This window comes from Musa acuminata, chromosome BXJ3-4 (genome assembly GCF_036884655.1).
Source record: "Musa acuminata AAA Group cultivar baxijiao chromosome BXJ3-4, Cavendish_Baxijiao_AAA, whole genome shotgun sequence".
Classification (NCBI taxonomy): domain Eukaryota; kingdom Viridiplantae; phylum Streptophyta; class Magnoliopsida; order Zingiberales; family Musaceae; genus Musa; species Musa acuminata.
Window position 1 is genome coordinate 33,085,600 of NC_088352.1, and position 23,981 is coordinate 33,109,580.

The window sequence follows — 23,981 nt, forward strand, 5'->3', positions numbered from 1 at the left end:
CAGTGTCAGTCTAACACTGATATTGCACTAGGCGGTACCACCACCCAGTCTAGCGGTACCACCGCTTGACATCCTCTTGGAGATTGTGTCTGGGCGGTACCACTACCCAGATCGGTGATACCACAGCTTGACAAAGTCTCGAAGACTGTGCCACGACGGTGCCACCTCTTGGGTCACTGTTTGTGTCTTTTCACTTGGCCCAACATAGTCCTTACATGGGCCCAATTGACCCCTAATTAGGTTGGCCCAATTCCAATCTCAATTATATGCTAACTACAAATTCTAAGGTATACACTAAGCTAAATAAGCCCAATTCCAACAGACTCCCGACAAGCTCTTGGACTTCATGTTGATCTTCTTGGTGAGTTTCGATAAGCTTCTTTGGCAAGCTCCTGGACTTCTCAATCAATTCCGATAGAACTTCTGATGAACGTTCGGATTTTTGATATACTCTCGAACTCCCAACGAAATCATGTTCTTGACTCCGAGACTTATTTTGATTTATGCCTTACTATCATAGTTAATCCTATACACATAAAATACACTTCGATCTAGACAATTATTGCTAAGCATGAATCATATTGTCTGACATATCATTAGTCCATTGACACTTCATCTGATTCTTCGGCGTATTTTTCTCTCTTGCAGTCTAGTGCCCAATTGGCCAGTTGACCTCCGCAACTCTGATATCCTTAGCGGAATATCCGCTCTTCTTGGCCTGATACCTGAAACCATGGCCCGAAGCCTTCTGTTGATCTGTCGACCGATCTTCCGGCGCGACGTCCAATCTTCTGACATGTTTTTCTCCGACCCAACATGATTCTTCCTACTTTAATTGTCTCTCCCTGATCGAAGCATCCCGCGTCACTCAAAAAATAGATCAAATCATAAATACTTATCAATTGGTTTTATCATCAAAATTCGAGATTCAACAATCTCCCCCTTTTTGATGATGACAATCAATTGATGACAAAGTTTAAACAAACTCCCCCAATCAATATGTCATATTGATAAAACTCTTGGATTAAAAAATCTAAGTAATATGTTATCATAAACTTATATATAACATCATACTTCTCCCCCTTTGTCATCAACAAAAAGGAAAAGTGCAACTACCAAGTGTTTGAGATATTAGTTCAAATCATTGCATAATAAATATAATCTTCAGTTTTATACAAGCTAGCAAAAATTTGGCAAGTGCTACATCATATTAGAATATGCAAGCTATCATGTTTTAGATATGCAAGGTAGTAAGATAGCAAGTTCTACAACATATAAGCTAGCAAAAAGTTTTTTCATCATTTTAGAAAGTGTAAACTGGTAATATTTCGAAAGCAAATGCAAGATAGGTTTCTTGCTTTTGAGATCAGCAAACTAATAAGTTTTGCCTCTCTTTGCAATATATACGTTTGTAATTTTTGCTTCTCTTTAGATGTGCAAGCAAGCTAGCAAGTTTTTCTCCTTATAATTTGTCAAATTTTACACACATGAAAGTTGGCAAGATTTTTGCATCTTTTGAGATGAGCAAGCTTTTTGCTTCTTCTTGAAGTATGCAAGCTAACTAGCAAGCTAGCAAAATTTTCTCCCCCTATGTCATTGTCAAATAGAAGGGAAGAATACAATATTGTAATTCTTTTCCCTTTTTATCAATCTTCACATATGAGAACAATAAATTTGCATTATAAACATAATCTCATGTTTTATCATTCAAGCTAGCATATATATTTTTTTTGTTCTCTTTTGCAATGTGCAAGCTAATAATCTCCCTTTTTTTTACAATAATGATTCAATTATATCATGCAATATACAAATCATAAATTCTCATTTGTATGCATCAACATAATATCATGAGTATTTTATGTATAATTTCATATCATCACATAAAGAATATCAAGAAAAATTAATTGGGTGATGAGATAAACACTTCATGAATATAAGGAATTATACATCAAAATCATATCGTGAAGGATAAGATCATGTGAATGCCAAAAGACATGATTCATATAGTAAATCTTCTATTAAATAAAATACCAAAAAAAATATAAGAGTACAAAGAAGAGATCTTGATTAAAAAAAAATCAAGTAATAAATCCAAGAACACACAAGAAAAATCATGATTCATTTAGAAAATCTCCTCTTAAGAAAATACCAAGTAGAATCGTAGGAGAATGATTAATAAAAAAATATTGATTCATAATAAATCTTAATTTATAAATATCAAGGAATCAAGATCATGATTTGGATAAAAATTTATTCAAATTTAAATCATCAAATCATCAAAATCACTTTCGTAGTTCAAGAGATTTAAAATAAAATAGATTTATCAATCTCTTATTCAAAACTTGATAAGATAGAGAAAAAAAAAATTTCGAGAAAAATATTTTCCTCTTTATAGTTGTTTCAATTCATGTGATTTATTTCATACAAGCATGCCTTTGACATTTATACTAAACAAAAATATACATAATTTTTAAAATAAAAAATATCACTTTCATTACAGTAAAAATCGATAATCCATAAATCGAAAAATCATCATGCATAATTTCAAAATATAAACTAATTAAGCATGATCTCAAATTATCATTACATTTTCATTAAGACATCAAGCATGGTTTCAATCAAAATTGGAAATCATCAAGATACACATTATGTCTTCTTGAAAAATATACATAGGATTATTATTGGATTTAAATCTAACATTTTGTTCCTTTATCACAAAGCATGTAATTTTTATTATTATTTTCAAAATTACTAGCATGATCATAATTTTTGTATTTTCATTACATTATTAAACAAGTAGTATTCTATTGTTCTAAGTGTTAAATCCTTCATGTTCTTTGGAAGGTTGTTCTTGAGTTCTTCATGTGCATTGTACATCATTTCATAGGTAATCAAAGACCCTATAAGTTCTTCAATTGGAAAATAGTTCAAATCTTTTGATTCTTGTATTGCTATTACTTTTGATTCCCTATAAGTCTGACACTAACATTGCACTAGGTGGTATCATCGCCCAATCTGGCGGTACCACCGCTTGACATCCTCTCGGAGGCTATGGGCAGTACCACCGCCTGACACAGTCTCAGAGATTGTGCTATGACGGTGATAGCAGATAAGATTTCCTCAACTACATGCGGATATCTCTCTACTCTATTGAGGGAAATCCTCCTTCCTAACTTATATAAATAGGAGAGGGACATGTGAATACAATCAAGCTTCTTCAGTAATTTCTTTTCTATCTCTTTTCTAACATGGTATCAGAGCCTTCTCCCTTGCGGATGTAGGCAGCTCTGCCGAAGCCTTCTATTGCTCTTATGGGTGTCGGTGTGGAAGTCAGAAGGACTGGTGTTGACTTCCTTCCTCCATTGCAGAAGACCGATGATTCCTCTCCCACCGCCTCCTCCTCTTCTTGTTCGGTTGGAAAGGGTAGCGTCATTGCTTCCCTCTCCTCCCGTGCCTATGGGCTTCTTCTCCCGCCTCTCTAACTCTATCACTCGCTGCCTCTCAGAGCACCGTAGTTGGTTTGAACTCGTTGACTACTCGGCCACCTCTCGCCCTCGCAAGAACCTTGCTTACGTTGCCATGGTGGCCGCCATCCTCGCAACTACTCCCCGGCCAACAATCTCTCCTCCTCGTTCCCGTATCTCGCTCAAGCGAGAAGTGCCACTGTTGCCATCCTTGCCGCACAGCCATCACTGCTTTCTTGCGATAGCAGGAACGATTATAGTTCTTACAACAGCAACCGCAACAATCTGTAGCTGCAGCAGCAACTACTCTTCTCACTCGTTGTAGCAGGAGCTTTAGCAGATTTCTCACAAATTTCTCCTACTGCAGCATCGCTGCAGATTTCTTTAACATCGCTGCAGCATCACTGTAGCTTTCTCATCACTATAACAGCAGTTTTCAGTAGCTTCTGCAACAGCAGTCGTAGCAATCTGCAATTGTAGTAGCAGCTACTCTTCTCACTCATTTCCTCCCCCACTTCCTCTATCTACCGTGAAGCACTGCAGTAAAAAAAAAAAAAAAAGGAGGCTGGGATGTCTTCGTTATTTTTTTTTTATATTCCAATTCCTATTTCTGCAGGGACTCACAGTTCTTCTCCTACAAGGCTTATCTCCATCAATGCAGCCATACTAATCCCTTTCAAGTTATCAAAGGGTGGCAACTATGCATCCTGACGGGCTTAATTTTCTAATCTCTTATTTGGATACGACTTGCTAAGTTACGTTGATGGCTCCTTCAATTGTCTGCCAGCCATGCTCAACATCCCCGGAGAACCTAGTCTAGTACCTAATCCAGCTCACAAACTGTGGTTGCGTCAAGATTGTCTCATCACTCTATTGATTTCTACATGTGTGACTGCTGTCGATGCGTGGCGAATCATTCGCGTACTCGCAAGCTCAGCCTTCTATTCAAGTTGATAGTGACCAAACAAGAGGGAAGTACTATCACTGATTATCTACAAAATATCAAAGTTATCATCGATGACTTAGCATTGATAGGTCATTCCCTATATGACGAGGAGATCATCATCCATACCCTAAATGGTCTTGGAGATGACTATAAGGAGTTGGCGGCTACAATTCGGGCATGCGACTCGCCAGTCTCCTTTGAAGAACTCTATAACAAGTTGATTGACTATGAGATGTATTTGAAGCGTGCGGACAAACTCCTTGGACCGTCTATCACAGCTCAAGTCAATGATAAGTCTAAGAGGAAGAACACTCAGTACCCTCCGAACATTACCAACAGTATTCTTGATCCTATGGGTCCCATGCAACACCCCCCTTATCCTCCTAACTTCTCGCAAAGTGGCAACTCCAATACTCGTCCACCTTGGTATCCTGCACCTTCAAGCCACCAATGATAGATCGTCTACTAGTTGTGTGATAAAATCGGACACTCCGCTAAAGTTTATCGGTCTCGACCTTGTCTTCCTGCTCTATCACATTGGCCTCAGGCAAATCTCCTCACCACTCCGACGACTAGCCAACCCAATTGGATTGTGGACTTTGGCGCCTCCCATCACATCATCTTTGATCTTCAGAATCTATCTCTCCGCAATCCCTATGATGGCGATGAAGATATCATCATCGTCATCTCCACAAATAGAGGAAACATTTACGAATGGTCGTCAGCTCCACAAATAACCCAGCCCACTATTCATTCTTCCATTGCGGCTCTAGTTGATATCTGGCATCGTCGACTTAGTCATCCCTCGTCCCTTATTCAGCACAAATTACTTTCTAGTTTCTCTCTTCCTATTTCTAAATCGCATAGTTCTATAACGCATTGTGATGCATATCTTAGTAATAAAAGTCATCGACAACCATTTGGCCCATCTTCCATTTTCACCTCTAAACAATTTGAAATTATTTATACAGATGTTTGGGCCCCTGCCCCAATCCTATCTTTTGATAAATTCATATTTTATATCATTTTTATAGATCACTTCACTAAATACACATGGTTATATCCTCTTCACCATAAATCTGACGTTTCGATCGTCTTTCTCACTTTTTGAAAGTTAGTCCAAAACTACTTTCAGTCTACCATCAAAATGGTTTACTCTGATGGTGGTGAATATCAAGCCCTGGCATCTTATCTCTCAGCTTGTGATATCCAACACCTCAAGTCTCCCCCGCATACTCCTCAACTTATTGGCTCCGTCGAACGCAAACATCGGTATATAGTAGAAACTAGCCTCACACTTCTTCATCATGTCACAGACTTAGCTGGTTTTGCCTAAGTCGTGCGGCACCCTTGCGTGTCCGTCCGTAAAGGTCAGCCTCCCCGAAGCCTCCCATTGTCCCTTAGGACCAACAAAAGAGAGAACGAGTTAGAGAGAACGCCTCAATCAGGATCCACAAGCAAACATCTCTGAAAAACACTTCATAGACAATGCAAATTATAAACAGACTTTACAAGCTCTGAACAGTTGCACAACAAAGGGTAAAATGGTCCATTATAGACCGAAAATCTCTCGCACGTGTCCACATGACACAACCTTTATTTACAAGCCTAAAGAGGCCACCAATCCAACTAAAATGGGACTATTAAGCCTTTGGTCGCCCCTCTACATGCTGTACAAGGCATGAACATGCCAAAAGACACGGACATACATAAGCATTACATCCAACATCTTGTTTAGAAGTTTGTACGTGACATTCTCCCCCACTTATTCCTTCGATGTCCTCGTTGAAGCCTTTGTCGACACTGTAACTCCTCGCCTTTGCTGAGTCTTCAATCTTCTGCTCCAGCTATAATGCGCCTCTTGGCTCCTAGCTACTCTCCGCTGCTGTTTTTGAGTAGTCGAACCTTTGATCCGCCATGCTGCTTCAACTCACCAAGGACTCTGACTTTGGTGTGGGATTGGCTGAGTTGTGTTGATCCTTGTTGATTTCTGCGGATCCCCTAGATGAAGGAAAAGACCATCCTTACTGCGTCAGTCTCTCAAATGCCTCATGTTGCCTAAACTAGGTGGATGCTTGTTGGAGTTTTAACGAGCATCTTCTCGCAAACTTTTGAAGTTTTGAGTCATTCCTCTACAAAATTTGCTCATTGACTCTTCTTTCACTTAGTTGTCACATCCAAGTAGGTTCGCATCACTTCCGCTTTCGATTGACATTTCATTGGGAAATGAAGCGGACAATCTACTCTCAGTAACACTAATCACCGTTGGTGAGGATTTGACAACTATTGTCTTCCATTATCTTCGAAGGGTCTTTGAACATATGCAGAGCTCCTCTACTGGATAGATAAGAGGATTGGGGTACTCAGTTTCGCCCATTCTCTTAAGAGTTGAGAAGGCAAAGGTTACTTGACTTCGCCCGCCTCCTCGAGGTTGTACTCCATGCATCGAGCTGGTTACTGGCCTTCGCTTGCTCTTTGCTCACACTTCTGAAGCACTTGAAGTGTTTGCACTCCTTGCGTTGAGTTAGCTACTGTGATTCACCTTCTCAATGCCATTGAACATCTGGAATGCAGGAAGTTTTCACCCTAACTTAGAGTAATTCTCTCATAGGTTTGGTCGCTTCTAGTATTGTACCGTCTTCTCCATCAACCTTGCCGCCTACTCCACTGAGTAGCAAAGGTACAGCACCGCGTACTGCCTGCTTCATTCCTTGGTTATGCACTCTTGCATGACCCGAAGTCCTTCACTTTCGGCTATCTTAATGAGAAGCTCATTGACACCGGTCTTACGAAGTTCCTCGGCCTCTGCCCTTCAGCCTTGTCTCGGTACTTGGAGATTGCCTTTGCATGCTCCACCTCCTCGGCTACTTTCACAACCAAGCGCTCTCCCTCTATGAGAGCAAGGGATCAATGACTTTCACGGAAGTCCCGCCTCTGCGGTACCATGGCGCTGCCATTCCCATGGCCCTACTCTCCGTCGCCTCGCATTTGCTTCCCTTTTCTTCACGATCAGTAGATATGTCTCTGTGGCACTCCTCTGAGTCCACCTTCATTCTAACTGATGCTTGATTTTGGGTAGCTAAGTCCCTCTGGACTCGTCGTCGCTTCCTCGCCCCTTTCGACCCCCTGCTTCAACACCTCTGTGTTCTCCAAGCAGTTTGTTTGGTCGATGGAAAGACAGACTGCAACTCTCATGCATGGCCTCTGCCATCACGTTGTAGGGTTTGCACCGATTCTGTTCTCCTTAGCTTCCTTGGTAGCAACGTTCGCTTACTCGACCTTGTCCTCTGACTTGCCGGGCTCCCTTAAGCGAATATGAGCTCTGGAGCAGTCTAACTCTATAGTTGCTTCAACCATACCTCTGTATGATCAAGTCCCTCCCATGGGACTCACTAGTACTTGTATTCAAACTTTTTCCTTGGTGGAACATAGCTCCCATATGCTAATGACCAAGGCTTTCATCCGATGCAAACTTCGATGCACGCCCGGAAGACCCGCCTCTACGGTACCATGGCCTTCACTCCTTGAATCCATAGCCCTTCTTATCGTCGTGTTGTTCACCGAAGTGGAGCTTCCAGTAGCTCCCGATCATACATCCGTATGATCTAGTCCCTCACGGGACTATGTCATGTGTATCGCATTGCCACGAATTGTTCCACCACGATCCGCTGCACCATGTCGCCTCCTGGTGACATCTCCATTGCATTCTGATCCTTGTGGAATAAACTCGAATTGTGAACCCTCCATGTGTGGCCTCTGCCAATACATCGCAAGGTCTCTTCCACCTTCGATTTTGTTCGCTCCTTTGGTAATCGACCTTCATCCACCCACTCTTGGGTCACACCTAGATAAAGCACCGCTCTAGGACAGTCCGTCGCCTAGTAGCTCCCGAAGTCCACCGACTTCACTGTAATTTGTGCATCATTGTCTGGATCCTGGGCCTCTGCCCCTACCAGCACAATCTCCGCTGTGCACCGCTTCCTTTATAGCAACTTAAATGATAACACTGTGGCATATTCTTCAAGAGTACCCACCTCTGAGTCCTCTTGCCCCGTGCTAAGGCCTTCTGAACCCAATTTCGTCTTCGTAAATTGAGTCGCCTTAGTTCCTCCATCAAATGCTTCTCCGAGATAAGGTGCATGTGCCCAGAAGCTCCCTTCGTCTTTGGCACCATGCAAGATGAGTTTGCTCCGTCAGAATGAAGGACCTATAGAACAACATGATCCTACTCTTGCTTCTGCAAGAGTTCATGTCCTTGACCTCTGTCTAAGGAAAGCACTGTGCTTCTGCTCCATGTTCCAACTTCTATGCTGGCTCCCTTCATGCGGCTTGGGTACTTCGCCAAGTTACACCCAAGTTGCTCCGCTCCTCGTTTTTGCATTGAGTCGATGGTGGCCCTCGTGCCCACCTTTCCACGGGTCAGCCCTCCCTTGAGTCCGATCTCCAAATCAACTCCAAGTGTGCTTCATTTGTGTTGCTTTGGGACGCTCCCCCACCTGATCTCGCAATGCATCCACCAATGCATTCTCTCAAGCGAGATCATGCGACGACTCCTCGCCGCCTGCTCAGTCCATTGAGCTTCGTGGAGTTGTTGTTTGTTGAGGTACTCCTCCTCAACATGTGCAGTCCATCGCACATGATTCTCCCTCTAGAGAGCTGGGACTTATCCCTCCTAGATAACTGTCCCATTTGAGCAACATCTCTCTTCGTTTCGGAGACCACCATCCCCTTGGACTACTCCGATCTGCTGAACAAACTGTGCATTGTTCTGCCTCCTGTAAACGCACTTGCTAGTTTGTGACTCCACGTCAATACAACCCCCCCCACCCCCCCGCTGCACCACTCAAGGCCTAACAACATGCTAAACTCGTTGCACACTTCAGCCTCCTACGGACGTATCCTTCACATGCCAAAGAGAAAGTTTCAATGTTCCATAGCGCCGAGTTTCGGTCGCCTTGGGATGGCCGCGAACATTCTATCGTCCGCATATAAGCCCATGCATGAGTACCAAATTCTTCGAGTTAGCAATTCCCCTCACCTCTATGAGCTTTGCATAACTCTTTTAGTCGTTGAGCAACTTATTCCACCTTGCATGGTCTTATCCGTTACCAAGCGCCTCGCTTGTCTTAAGCACCATCAAGTATAGTTGTCAACGTTGAGCCGTAGCTCAAACTTAGCCATCCCAACCTTTGTGCGCTCCGCATTCTTCCAAGCTTGTCTGTTCTCATGGTGCCTCTTGCGCAAAGGGTTGGTCATTCCTCTAAATGCCAATGTTAGATGCCCACTCCTCCGAGCGACTCCTTTTCCCTACATCTCCATGCCCGTTTTCCCCCAAACGGTCGCGCGTGTGCTGACTGCCCTCAACGCAGCCCCGCTAGGTCCCCCACATTTGCATGCTAAGTGTTTCTATAAGTGCTTGTCCCGCTCTGATACCATCTGTCACGAACTTAGCTGGTTTTGCCTAAGTCGTGCGGCACCCTTGCGTGTCCGTCCGCAAAGGTCAGCCTCCCATTGTCCCTTAGGACCAACAAAAGAGAGAACGGGTTAGAGAGAACGCCTTAATCGGGATCCACAAGCAAACATCTCTGAAAAACACTTCATCGACAATGCAAATTACAAACAGACTTTACAAGCTCTGAACAGTTGCACAACAAAGGGTAAAATGGTCCATTACAGACCAAAAATCTCTCGCACGTGTCCACATGACACAACCTTTATTTACAAGCCTAAAGAGGCCACCAACCCAACTAAAATGGGACTATTAAGCCTTCGGTCGCCCCTCTACATGTTGTACAAGGCATGAACATGCCAAAAGACACGGACATATATAAGCATTACATCCAACATCTTGTTTAGAAGTTTGTCCGTGACAATCAGGCTTCCATGCCTTCAAACTTTTGGATGGCAACCTTTCATACTGCCGTCTACCTTATTAATAGAATGCCTATGCTAGTCCTACAATACCAATCCTCCTTTGACTCACTATTTCACAAACCCTCAAACCTTCGTAAACTCAAAGTATTTGGTTATCTATGTTATCCATGGTTGCGTCCTTATGCCTCTCATAAGTTAACATCATGATCTAATCCTTACGTTTTTATAGGTTACTCTCTTGAACATAATGCTTTCCGCTGCTATAATCTCCATACTCACAAAATTTTTATATCGCATCACGTTATTTTTGTTGAGTCTATCTTTTCTTTTCACAACCATACCTCTCCTACTATGCAGACCACTTCATTAACCATTTCTCATTGGGGTAGACCTCTGATCCAATCGAATGAGCCTCCCATGACATCGTCTAGTTCTTCCTCTCATGATCCACACTATTCCACTCCTCCGGTTTAGCATTTTCCCATTCCTACTCCACTTCTCTCTTCTCCGACTATTGGGGTACTTGGTTCAGGATCACAATTGTTATCTTTACCTCCTTCTCGGTCATGTGACCCTGACGTACCGCCACCTAACCCGGCCTGTGTCAATGACTCTCAACCACTTCTTCCAACAACATAGCCTCACGGTCCCGTAGTCTCCAACCATCCTATGACCACACGCTCTAAAAGTGGTATTTTCAAACCGCGTCATGTCCTTGATCTTCATGCTATCGTAGATTCCTCATCCATCACCATTGAACCCATCACTTTCACTCAAGCTCAAAAATCTCTACATTGACGTACCGCCATGTGTGAGGAATATAATGCCCTCCTCCATAACTCAACATGAGATCTAGTACATTTTCATTATATACAAAACATCATCAGGTGTAAGTGGGTTTTTCGAGTTAAGCGGAACCCCAATGGCTCTATTGCCTGATAACAGGCATACCTCGTCACCAAAGGGTTTCATCAATGACGTGGAGTTAATTTCACTGAGACATTTAGTCCCGTTGTTAAGCCCACTACAATCAGACTTATCCTGAGTCTCGCCACCACTAAGGGCTGACAATTACGCTAATTGGATGTTAATAATATCTTTTCACAAGGGAATCTAACTCAAGATATTTTTATGCAACAACCTCCTAGTTTCACTCATCCTCAGTATCCAAGGCATGTCTGTAAACTTTGAAAAGCTATTTATGGACTTCGTCAAGCTCCAAGAGCTTGATACACTGAACTTGGCTCTTTTTTTACTTCAGTTGACTTTCTCAACTCCAAATCTGATTCCTCGTTATTTTTGAGACAATACCATAGCGATACAATATATATTTTGGTCTATGTGGATGATATCATTATCATAGGCAACAACCCCGTAGAAATCCAAGCATTCATCAAACAGTTGGCAAATCGATTCTCGCTCAAAGATCTAGGACCCCTGAACTACTTTCTATGTGTAGAGGCCACATTCACATCTTCCGATCTCTTTCTATCACAAAGAAAGTACATTCAAGATTTATTATCCAAAACAAACATACAGGATGCAAATGTGGTTATAACTCCTCTATCTGCCAGTGGCTCTCTCAAATTATCTTATGGAAGTCCTACTACGAAAACCACTCAATACCGATAAGTCGTTGGTTCCCTATAGTACTTAGCTCTCACCCGTCCCGACATCTCATTTGTAGTTAACAAATTATCATAGTTTATGCAGAGGTCGTCTACTATGCATTGGTATGCAGTCAAACAAGTCCATCGATACCTTAAAGGGACTCTCAATCATGGTATCTTTCTTCGTAAATACTCTCCACTTCAGCTTCACGCCTTTATCGATGCTGATTGGGCAGGCAACTTTGATGATCGAACATCCACATCGTGGTATATTGTCTTCCTTGGCACTAATCCAATCGGTTGGAGTTCTAAGAAGCAAAAGACAGTTACACGGTCTACAACTGAAGCTGAATATCGTGTCATCGCCATTGCCACTGCAGGACTCAACTGAGTCACAAATATGCTCATAGAACTAAACATTAACTCTACTCCTACAATATATTATGACAATATTGGAGTTACCTATCTGTGCGCTAATCCGGTGTTCCACTCCTATATGAAACATATTGCTATCGACTTCTATTTTATGCGAGATCAAGTTGTCCGCTATCAACTATGAGTTTCTTATGTTCATTCGGTTGATCAATTAAACGAGTCACTCACAAAGCCTCTCGCTCGCCACCTTTTTGCATTACATCGGTCCAAGATTGGCATCCTTGATAGGAGCACCATCTTGCGGGGGCATGATAGCAGATAAGATTTCCTTAACTACATGCGGATATCTCTCTATTTTGTTGAGGAAAATCTTCTAATCTATTGAGGGAAATCTTCCCTCTTAACTTGTATAAATAGGAGAGGGACATGTGAATACAATCAAGCTTCTTCAGTAATTTCTTTTCTATCTCTTTTCTAGTAGATAGTGTCACCTCTTGGGTCACTGTTTGGGCCTTTTTACTTGCCCCAACATAGTCCTTACATGGGCCCAACTGACCCCTAATTGGGTTGGCTCAATTACAATCTCAATTATGTGCTAACTACGAATTCTAAGGCATACGCTAAGCTAAATAAGTCCAATAAGTCAAGGTTTTTTCCAGCGAGCTTCCGGCGATCTTCCAATGATCTCTCGGTAATGTTCTAGCGGACTCCTGATAAGCTCTTGGACTTCACGTCGATCTTCTTGGAGAGTTCCGACGAGCTTCTTTGGCAAGCTCTTGGACTTCTCGATCAGTTCCGGCAAAACTTCCGACGAACTCTCGAACTCCCAACGAAATCACGTTCTTGACTCCAAGACTTCATTTTGCTTTATGCCTTGCTATCATAGTTAATCCTGCACATATAAAACATACTTCGATCTAGAGAATTATTACTAAGCATAAATCATGCTGTTTGGTATGTCATTGGTCCATTAACGCTTCGTCTGATTCTTCGGCGCATCGTCCTCTCTTGCGGCCTATAGTACAATTGGCCAGTTGACATTTGCAACTCCGATATCCTTGGCGCAATATCCGCTCTTCTTGGCCTGATGCCCGAAACCATGGCCCGAAGACTTCTATCGATACGTCGATCGATCTTCTAGTGTGACGTCCGATCTTCTGACATGTTTTTCTCCGGCCATGATTCTTCCTGCTTTAATTATCTCTCCTTGATCGAAGCATCCTACGTCACTCAAAACACAAATCAAATCATAAACACTTATCAATTGGTTTCATTATCAAATTCCGAGATTCAACAAGTAAGAATAAAAATGAGTCCAAGAAAGATACAATCATATGCTATGAGTACAAAAAGCTATGACACTTTAAAAATGAGTATCTATAATTAAAAAAGAAGTCATCAATCTAAATAAAAAAGAAAGTACTCAAAGCAACATTAGATGAATTAAGTGAGCTTGAAACTGGAAGAGCAAATAAATGAAGAAGAAGTGATGAATTATGTCTTAATGGCTTTCGATAATGAGGTATTTGAGTCTCCCGAAACTTTCTTATCGTAAGAAGAATTACTTAAAGCATTTAATGATTTATATGATGAACTCAAAAAAAATTGATAAGAAATATAATTCACTAAAAAGGGATCATGCATTACTTACTAATGAATTTAATAAATTAAAAATTATGCATAACAAATATATATTAACATCTTGTACTCTGTGCTCTAAATGTAAAAATTTAAAATCATCTATTATTGAACTTAAAAAAGAGTTATTTCAAAAATCAAATACTTTAAAAATATAAAAAAAAACCTAATTATCATTAATGAGAAATTAGAACATTACTTAGGAGAATCAATTAATAGTAATAATATAATAGATACTCTTAAAAAGGAAAACATGTTTCTACGATAAACTTAGAAAATTTTAAATTTGAAAATAAATCATTTGATATGATTCTTGTTAAACAAGATTATATATTTAAAAAAATATTAGTTTCACTACACATCAAAAACTAACTAAATTTGTAAAATGACCACACTTAAATATAATTTTTGGGAAAAATTTAGTTATTATGCTTACACATGCTCTTCTAAGAAATATAATCATAAATTAGTTAAGATTCCTAAAGGAACCATAAATAATTTAAAACCAAAAGATAAAATACATGTAAGCACGAAGGACCCAGAATTAAATGAGTACTTAATTCGTATGTCTCTAAACAAAAACTAAAAACAAAAGATGATATTTTGATAGTGGATAATTAAAGCACATAATTGAAGATCTTATAAATTTCTTAAAACTCATTAATTGAGATGGAAAATATATTACCTTAAAAAATAATAATGAATAAAAAATCATTAATATTAAAAATATTAATAACAAATTGAATCTCTTGATTGATGATATATTTTTTATAGATAATTTAAAACATAACTTAATAAGTATTAGTATAAGAAAAATAATATTAAATTTAAATCTGATGCCACCTCAACAGATAGGACATCTTTTCGAAAGTCTACCAATCAAAACCATTATACCATGGTTTTCTCTACTCGAGCATCTTTGAGCTTTTGTCTAAGGGGGTTAGAGGGCACGGACCTTTAGGCTCCTTTGGAGACAACCATCCTTTGTCTGATATATCACTTCAATACAACTATACAGAGTTCACTGACCTGTAAGCTTCAGTTGCATGTAGGTGTTTTTTCCTTTTGAGGCTTTCTGCAACTTTACTGACCATTCAGTAATATCAAATGAATCAGTATTTAGGACGATAGTAGCTAGACAACACCCAGAAAAGTGATATGCGTGTAGCAACATTGAAACTGGAACATGAAACTAGAGTTCAGAAACAACCAAAGAGCCAAACCTTCAGAACTATACATAAGCAAAACCCCTGCACATGCTCTCAGGCCTAAAACACACCGTCAGATCATACAACAAGAGAAGCTAGTAAAGATAGTATCAGATCAGACAGGCTTCTCGCCTGGGAGATAAGATGGGGAGCCACCATCAACCTGGCTCTTCTTCCTATGGAATATGCCACTGAGGTTTGGCAGAAGTGCCTTTTTTGAAACCGTTGATCTAACAACCTTCCGATTCTCTTCATTCTTCTCTGCGGTTTTCACACTCTGAACCATGGGTCTTGGCGGCAATGCTTCTGTTGACATTTGTGTCTCGGCCAATATCCTTGAGGCAGTCTCAGCAGCCCTCTTCTGTTCCTTCTCCCGCCACCTCCTCATCTCTCCTTCAACAGCTTTCTTAGCAGCCTCGGCCATTTCAGCCCTCTTCAGTGCCTCCTCCGTTGCTGTCTCCATATCCTCCATCTCCTTCCGAGCTGCCTCAAGTTTCTTGATTGCCTCATTCTCACTGGCCCTCACAGCCTCTACCTGAGCTATGGCAGCAGCAACCTTCATCTCTGTCAGCTTCTCAGACTCCACAACCTTTCGGGTCAGTGACTCATATTCTTCTTTTGAGATTGTTATGTTGGCCCCAGACTCAGAAGTTGATGCACGAGCAACATTTGCTTTCTCAAAAAGTTCCTTGGTAAGTTCAAGGGCTCTTGCCTCTGCTGCTTTTGCTTCCTCTGCATCCTTCAAAGCAACCTGCAACTTTTTCTCTGCTTCATCTAAGGTGGTTCGGGCTGCCTCTGCTTCACCTCTTAGCTCTTCAGCACTTTTCTTCATTTCTTCTGCTTCCTGCAATGCGTTCTGAGATTCAGATGATAGCTGATGAAGGGCTGACACTAGATCATCAGATGCTGAAGTTGCCTTGGATTCTGCAACTATGGCTGCCTCAAGCTCAGCTTTGCATTTCTGAAGTTTGACGTGAAGGTTACTGACAACAGATTCAGTTTCTGCATCCTTCTCTTTGAGCTCTGTGTGCTCTTTCTTTACAGCTTCTAACTCAAGCTTCAGGGACTCGACCAAACTCCTGAGCGAACTCTCTTCTTCAGCAAGTTTCTGCAGCATCTCTTTAGCACCATCAAGCTCAGCAGTCACTGTTGTAACAAACTCCACATCTGAAGTCTGGGCATCTTCTATTTCCTTCTGCACGGCTCCAATCTTAGCAGTTGTCTCTGCCAGCTTGGCCTCAAGGTTCTTATGAACTTCAGGATCAAACTCTTTCTTCAAAGAAGCCAATTTCTTTTCAGTATCTTCTAGAGCTTGTTTGTAAGACTGTTTGGCAGCATCTTTCTCGATGCGAATCTTTGATTCTTCTTGACGGGCTTGATCAGTGGCAAGCTTCACATGCATAAGTGATTCCTGAGCAGCTGAAATCTCCTCCGACAGCTGTGCGACCTTCTCAGTGTTGCCATCATGTAGCTGCTTTGCTTCAGCTTCCTGCTCGATGGCAGTGAGCTTTGACTCCATTGATATCTCAAAATCCTTCTTGATCCTTCTAAGTTCCTGTTTTGCAGCATCAAGCTCTGTGATGGCAACTGCATACTGCTCCCTTGCACTGTCAAATTCCTGTTCCCAGACACCACCCTGACGAGTATTTTCAACAGAGCTCACATCTTCAAGTTTCTTTGTTTGAGTCTCTGCAGCTTCAGTAGCTTTTAGAGCCAATTCCTTCAACTCATTTATAGAATTCAGTTTGTTGGTCAGTTCCTCAACAGTTCTTTTAGCCCACTCTAACTCACCAAGTGCTTGGATCCTAGTTGTTTCAGCATTAGTAAGCTGTTCCTTGTACTTGTTAAGCTCCTTTTTAGCCAAGTGAAGCTGTGTCTCCTTAGCTAAAGCCCTCTGTTAAAAGAGAGAGAAGTTTGGAGCATATGCTTTGTGATATAATTGATTGATCAAAGTGCAGAAAAGAGACTAGCACTGACCCATATGAAACCAATATAAAAAGCAAAAACAACTTATTTATGTTGAACATACAAAAAATGAAATGACCAATAGAGCACTTCATAACACATTAAATTATGACTCAATGAGGGAATCCAATTGCCGCACTTTCTTAATCCATAAATCATGTACTTTTAAATTCATGACACTGAAAATGTATTATTTTTTTAAGAAATATTGAACCACATATTAAGTGTCCTGAGATAAAAGCCAAAAGCTATTGAATAGAAGTTTTTGCAGGTCCATTACATGAAAAGAAATCAACATTTATGATATAACCCCCTATAGATGATGTAGATTTCTTGCATATGTTTGGACAGGATCCCAAAAAGAAATATAGAACAACTACATTATTATTTCCATGGGTAATTGTTTGCTTTAAATGAAGAAGTAACAAGCCAACATCATTCCTTGTATCTATAATTTGGAGTCTCTCTCTAAATAGCACATCTTTAGATCACTCAGACAGTAATGAAAATGAAGAGACGACAAAGTCTCCAAATCCTACATCTTAAATTCAAAATAAAATGAACAGACAATAAAGTTGTTCTAGATAAAATTATTTTTAATCAGAATTCATAGACAGAGAGTGGAACATATACCTCAATGGGTGGAGGCTTTGGCTTTCTCACAGTAGCTCTGTCAGATGTAAATGCTACCTCACCAAACAGGCTGACAGCAGCTTTAACAGATTCAAAAGGCGCTCTTGTGTCTATCTCTGCTTTGGGTGTTTTGGGTGAATCCACAGAATTTTGTTGTGTGTTTGTGCCCATGATGCTTCTCTGAACTATGTCAGCCTACAAAAGAAAAGAAACAGTTTGCTTTTATGAACTCATAAAGGACTCAAAATTTTGTCAACTTCAGTATCCAACTGAAATAAGAAATTACATAAATACTAAATAATTCAAATGGCTAGATTTGAACAGAAAAAATCTTGTCAAATAGCTTGAGCATATTCAATGATTCACATTAATGTAACTAATACAAAGTTCACCTCAGTACAAAATTGACATAATTTTTGAAATGATAGGATATGTGGGGCCAATAATAATTACTTCATTTATGGTACAAGAGTTGAAAAAGATACCAACACATTAACCAACTGACCTGAATGGAAAGGATTAAATCAGTAAAGTATAAGTATTTAAACAATGATGTTAATAGAGAAAAAATTCATTTTAAAAGGAGCAAAACATAAAAAAAAAGCCACCAAACCTTAAACTTTGACCAACTCTTGGAATAAACTCGATGATGTATATCAGATATTTCAGCAATTAACTGATTAAATATTTCTCTATCTGGATATTTGTCAGACTCTAGATGACTACAATTCAGTCTGTTGGAACATTCAACCCTAGACATCCTATTCCCAAGATCTAACTACACAAATCATCATTTGATTCATGTTCATACTCATTTAAACAAATCTCGAACTTTCTCATTCAAGAGTACTAAAGCCAAATAAAGAAAAGAGACTGAGTTCCAGTGGACTGAAAACTGAAAAGCAAGCTTCACCACTTTGGTTCAACTTTCAGTCAATTATCTTTATCTTCTAGGATTTTCAAAGTACTTCAAACGTTTTTTAGTTACTCAATAGCAAGGTTTGTAATTTTACCGGCATTTCGAGCTCAGCTCGATATGGTGAGCATACTGAGTGGTATGCTCTGGCGTACCGATCAATATATATATATATATATATATATATATATATATATATATATATATATATATGGTAAAAAAGTTACAAAATAAATAAAAAGGGTGACGTAATCTCGTTTCTTCTCCTCACGAAGCCTCGGTGACATCGCCGAGGCTTCTTCTCCCCGCACGGATGAGAATAAGTCGCGGACGATGTTGAGGCCTCATCGCCTCAGACGAGGAGAAGATGACATCTCATCTGCGGCGTCCGACGAGGGAGGGCAGCAACAGATCAGGATCGTTGAGGGAGAGCGGCACCGGATCTCTAAGTTCTCCCTTTTCTTCTCCCTCTTCTTCTCCCTCGGCTAATACTGCCCGATAGCGGGCAGCAACGATCAAAATCGATCGTTACCGAAAGATTTCAAGCGGTAACGGGGCGGAAACAGCCCCAATTGACAGTACCGCCCGATAGCAGGCGGTCCGCGTACCGATCTATTGGCGGACCGGTACGTATCGTCCGATATGGGCGGTATCATTCGAAATTAAAATCTTTGCTCAATAGTATGAAAAAGCTTAAGAACCTACAAAAATAAAATCACATACAAGAATGAATTGGTAAGTTCAAGATAATATGAACCAATAACAATTGATCTTCAATGAATCTCCACAACAACAAAGCATTTTTCTAAGATCTGTTAATTGTTTACAACAATGATCTGGATATTTAAAGAAAACCTATGTGTTTAACAATCCAGAAAAACAACATTATTTACAATACTACTAAAATGCACATGAATTTTAGTTAGCACAAGATACAAACATATACAGCTACATCCCAACTGAAGTTCAAAAATTAATATTGAGATGGAAGATAAACTATAACCTGAAATGTAGAAAGCACTCTGAGACACAAACTTCATTATTCACAGTCTTAGGAAATTGTTTCCACTGAACTGGCAGTATAGTACAAAAATGGACATCAGGATTTGTCAAAATTCCATAAACAGCATTTCCATGCATATTTCCATCATTTTGGAAGGCTAATTATAGAGCTATCACCACTTACAAACAAACATGGATGTAAATGAAAGCAATAAGCTCACTGGATGTCAACAAATAAGCTATTAACTATATTTCAACGTCTGGAACTATCTTATCACAGTGTCTATCTAATTTAAAAGAGTGTTATAAGTGATCACAAAACTACATGAAGATAAACAAAGTTCCAACGATAATATCCATTTGGTAATGTTGAAAAGCAGAGAAGGATGTTTTTGCAGAAGTTTTTAGTGAAGTAGCACCCGTATCTTTATGGCCATGTAAAATACCATGACCCTTGATCACCTCGTCTTAAAGAAAGGTATTGAGAACATTCCCGTTCAGTTTAGTTCTTTCAAGTAATCAGGCATTACATTTTTTTTATCTGCCCTTTATAAAGATCTTGACACCAGCTCATGAATGGCATAAAACCCAAATTCTACAGATTTTTATGTCCTTTCCTAAGAAAATAGTAATTTGACTTCTCAATAATGCCAGCAGCCATAGGAGAAGGGAAAGGCTTCTAAATTGGGTAGAGATAACACAAAACTAAAAATCAATGCAACAAATAGTCAAGAATATTAAATAGATCTTAAAAGATTTTTGTCATAGTTCTTCATAGCAAAACGGATAAGAACAAAAACTATTCTGGACAACACATAAATCCAATTTGAAAAAGGATTTAACCAATATAACAACCAATGGTACAGTCAACTGTCTCCATCCTCGATTAGTACATAATAATATCTTAACATGTAAATTGTTGCTCTCTTGCCGGTTAAGAAAATAGGAAAGCTCTCCCTCTTAGTTCATGCAGTTATTAACCATCGCAAAGCGACGGTCAAACAGGATCAACAGAATTTTATTGGAAACAATTTCAATATGCGACGCAAGAGAACTTTGAGATCTCGTGCCTTCACAAAAACGATCAGATTATTCGATCCCTAACTTTTCAATAAGTGCCATCATAAAGATTCATTTCATAGAAAAGAGCAACCAATTTGATAAAGTGCGACTCGATTACAGCCTCTTTTACGTATAAATGACATCAACAATTTTTTTCCATCGAATTGAAGACGCCAATCAATTTCCAGACAAAAAAGCCGCTTAGCACTAGAAAGAGGCAAGAGGAGCAATAAAAGCACCAGGATCACAGAGAAGAGTCTCGGATTAAGGTTCCAGTCAAGGAACAAAACAAGGCTTGAAGAAAAAGGGGGAGATGATGATTAGAGAACAGACCTCGAATGGAAATCGGCTGCAAATTTCCGACGAGGGTTCAAGGACACGAGATAGACGGACGGGAGCGTCGGCGAGAGATCGAAGATGTGGAGACGCAGAGGACAGAGAAAGGAGGCGGCTCCGGCGACGGAAGAGAAGAAGCCGGCCGCTTCGAAGGCCGTGCGCGTCGTCGGAGGGAGCAGGAGGGACGGATCGATGAGAGAGAGGGAGAGAGACTTAAAAGGGGGGGAGGAGGAAAAGCGAGACCAGGGGTAAAGCGGACTCGTCGGAATGCGCGTCAGAGTTTAATCCCAAAAAATAGTCACCGATGCGGTGTTCCAGCCAAGACACCATCGAGTAAAGGCTTATTAGTTGGTTGGGCAAAACTAGGGGTCCTGTCATCAGCGACCAATGGGAATGATTCTATTCTTGCTGGAGTCCTCTCCGCGCAGGCAAACCCGGAGATAATAATAAAAAACATTTAAAAAGTGCGCGTGTCGGGACAAATTTCAAGTGGTAAAATGTTGAAAGTTGGACTTCTTTTGCGTCTCGCGGCGGCTTCGTCGTTTTTTTTCTCTTTTTTTTTTGCTTAAATATCGTGACAGAAGTATCACTATATACTTACTTAATTTGGACGGGCTAATTAAGGCTCTATTAGTATCATGGTTTTTTATATTTAAAAATTTATATTAAAATTTATAAAATTTATAATATTATTTATCCTGATGTTATCAACTATATTAATAAAAAAATATAATTTTAATATTTTTATTTTTAATCTATGAGATATTAAAATTATTTTTTATCGGTAAAATAATTAAAATTCTTAAATATTAAAATTTTTTTTTCTCAAAACTTTCACGTGATCCAATGTCACATGTGTTTTTTCCATTAATACAGTTAATCATATTAGGGAAAATAAAATTATTTTTTTTTATTTTTTAAAATTATAAAAAATCTAATATAAATTTTTAGATATAAGAACTGTGATACTAATAAGGTCTAAGTATATGAGCTAATATATAATTAGCCTCCGTGGGTGAGTTAATTATATATTATCTTATATACTTGGATTCTACTAATATCACGATCTCTATACTAAAATAATTTATATTAAAATATTTATAATTTTAAAGATAAAATAAATAATCTTATTTATCATCGTCAATTATATTAACGAAAAATACAATATGTGACATGGATCGATTTGAAAGTGATGAAAAAAAAAGATAATTTTAATATTTATTTTATTTCTAACACATAGGTTAAGGTTATTGAGATTATTTTTTTATCGATAAGATTGGTTTTTTATCGACAATCCAACACATTATATCACGTATTATATTTTTTATTAACACAACTGATGATATTATAATAAATAAGATTATTTATTTTATTTTCAGAATTATATAGATTTTAATATGAATTTTTTAAATATAAAGAATATGATATTAATAGGATCTAAGTAACACCCGGGAATGAGATGGGGCGATTGAGTCCTGTTCGGCTCAGCAATGGTCGGATCAATAATTTAATCTATTTAACATCTAATTGTGTAATTTCATGTGAACCACCTGACTTAAATCTAACACTATGCATCCATTTAATCATCCGAATCAGATTTAAGTTGACGGTCAGAATCTTAGACGACAGTGGACCCGTCCGAAATTGGTTTCGGGTTGGAGACCCCAGCACGAGGCATCTCCTCATTTGAATTCCTCTGCTTGTCCTCGCGCTAGCCTCCACGTGACTCTGCCTTCTTCCTATTTGAATTCTAGGGCAAGCGGAGCACGAGCTACCTTAGTCCGGCCAATTGTAGCCGGGAACTTTGAGGATGATCGAGCTTGGGACATGAGTCAATCATGAATTGACTGCCAAATCATGGTTCTCGAAATGAGACGAGCCGAAACATTTGATATTATTTTTGGATTGAGTTTGATGTATGTGAAATTTCGCTTATTGAACAAAGTCTGGATCTGAAATGACTTCCAAATTTCTGTTACTGTTATTGTTATTAGTTATTATTTTGTTTCTGTCCGGCATGGGTAAAAGTGGAAATAATGGGGCCCGCATGACCAGCCTCAAGTAACTTGAGATAAGTTTCTTAATAAGATCAGAGGCTTGAATTATATTGTAAATGTTTGATACGAAAGTTATATAATTATAAAATAATAAAATTAAAAAAAATTATAAAGTAAGAGATATGAAATATTTCAATGGTTAAGAGATGGAGGGTTAGAATCCCACGAATGTTTCCTGATGTTGGATTTATATGTGACCTCGTCGATCAGAATGAAGCGTTGATCACGCTACTAATTTTAATCCTTCGAACAAAATTATCATATTTAACGTGCTAAAAAAGTGCATCAGAATAATTAGAAAGTAAAATTCAAGTTCTCCCATTTTTCACATCTCGATGAAGAAGGGCAGAGGGCATGTCTCACTTGGATAGTACCTGAAGATTAATATGTCACGTGAATGTAGGCGAACGGGCACGGCATTAGGTCATCCAACCAAAACGATAAGGGTCAATCACTGCTTTCATGTTCCCCAGATTTAGTGACACGTAGTACGTGGATTTGACGCACGCACGAAGCCTTCCGAGTAGTATTTATGTAGTCACGTGCGTTAGTCAGCATCAATTTGTTCACGAGATCAATATCACTAAAAATATACATCAGCACTTTGGAGTTAGTTAGTATTTAGCTTTATTTTCCCATCAAATCCCATATAAATAAATTAAATATATATAATTATTTATTTTTAGCTTTAATCATTTTTTTTAAATAGCCTCTTTTTGCACCACATCTTTTGACTACAATGTATTATCATAAAAGACTCAACCTTATTATACTCTCTAAATATTTAATTATTTATGAATAAAAAAGAATTATTATTAATTTTATTTCTTAATCATAACATTTTTCATTTCAATAAGAAATGCATATTTCATTGCATATGTTGCTTGTTTATTGT

General features: G+C 39.2%; 1 protein-coding gene across 2 annotated transcripts; it reads right to left on the reverse strand.

Annotated features, from left to right (window-relative positions):
• Positions 1 to 15,042: 15,042 nt before the first annotated feature.
• Positions 15,043 to 21,291, reverse strand: LOC135636755 (WEB family protein At5g55860-like). Of its 2 annotated transcripts, XM_065148768.1 has the most exons (4): positions 21,027 to 21,291; positions 19,633 to 19,702; positions 17,714 to 17,908; positions 15,043 to 17,009 (listed from the first exon to the last, which is right to left on the reverse strand). In XM_065148768.1, exons 3-4 carry the CDS (start codon positions 17,882 to 17,884, stop codon positions 15,231 to 15,233), a joined length of 1,950 nt encoding a protein of 649 aa, XP_065004840.1. In that variant the 5' UTR covers positions 17,885 to 17,908; positions 19,633 to 19,702; positions 21,027 to 21,291; the 3' UTR covers positions 15,043 to 15,230. The 2 variants fall into 2 exon arrangements, with proteins under 2 accessions (XP_065004840.1, XP_065004839.1); XM_065148767.1 differs by lacking the exon at positions 19,633 to 19,702.
• Between the last annotated feature and the right edge of the window lie 2,690 nt (positions 21,292 to 23,981).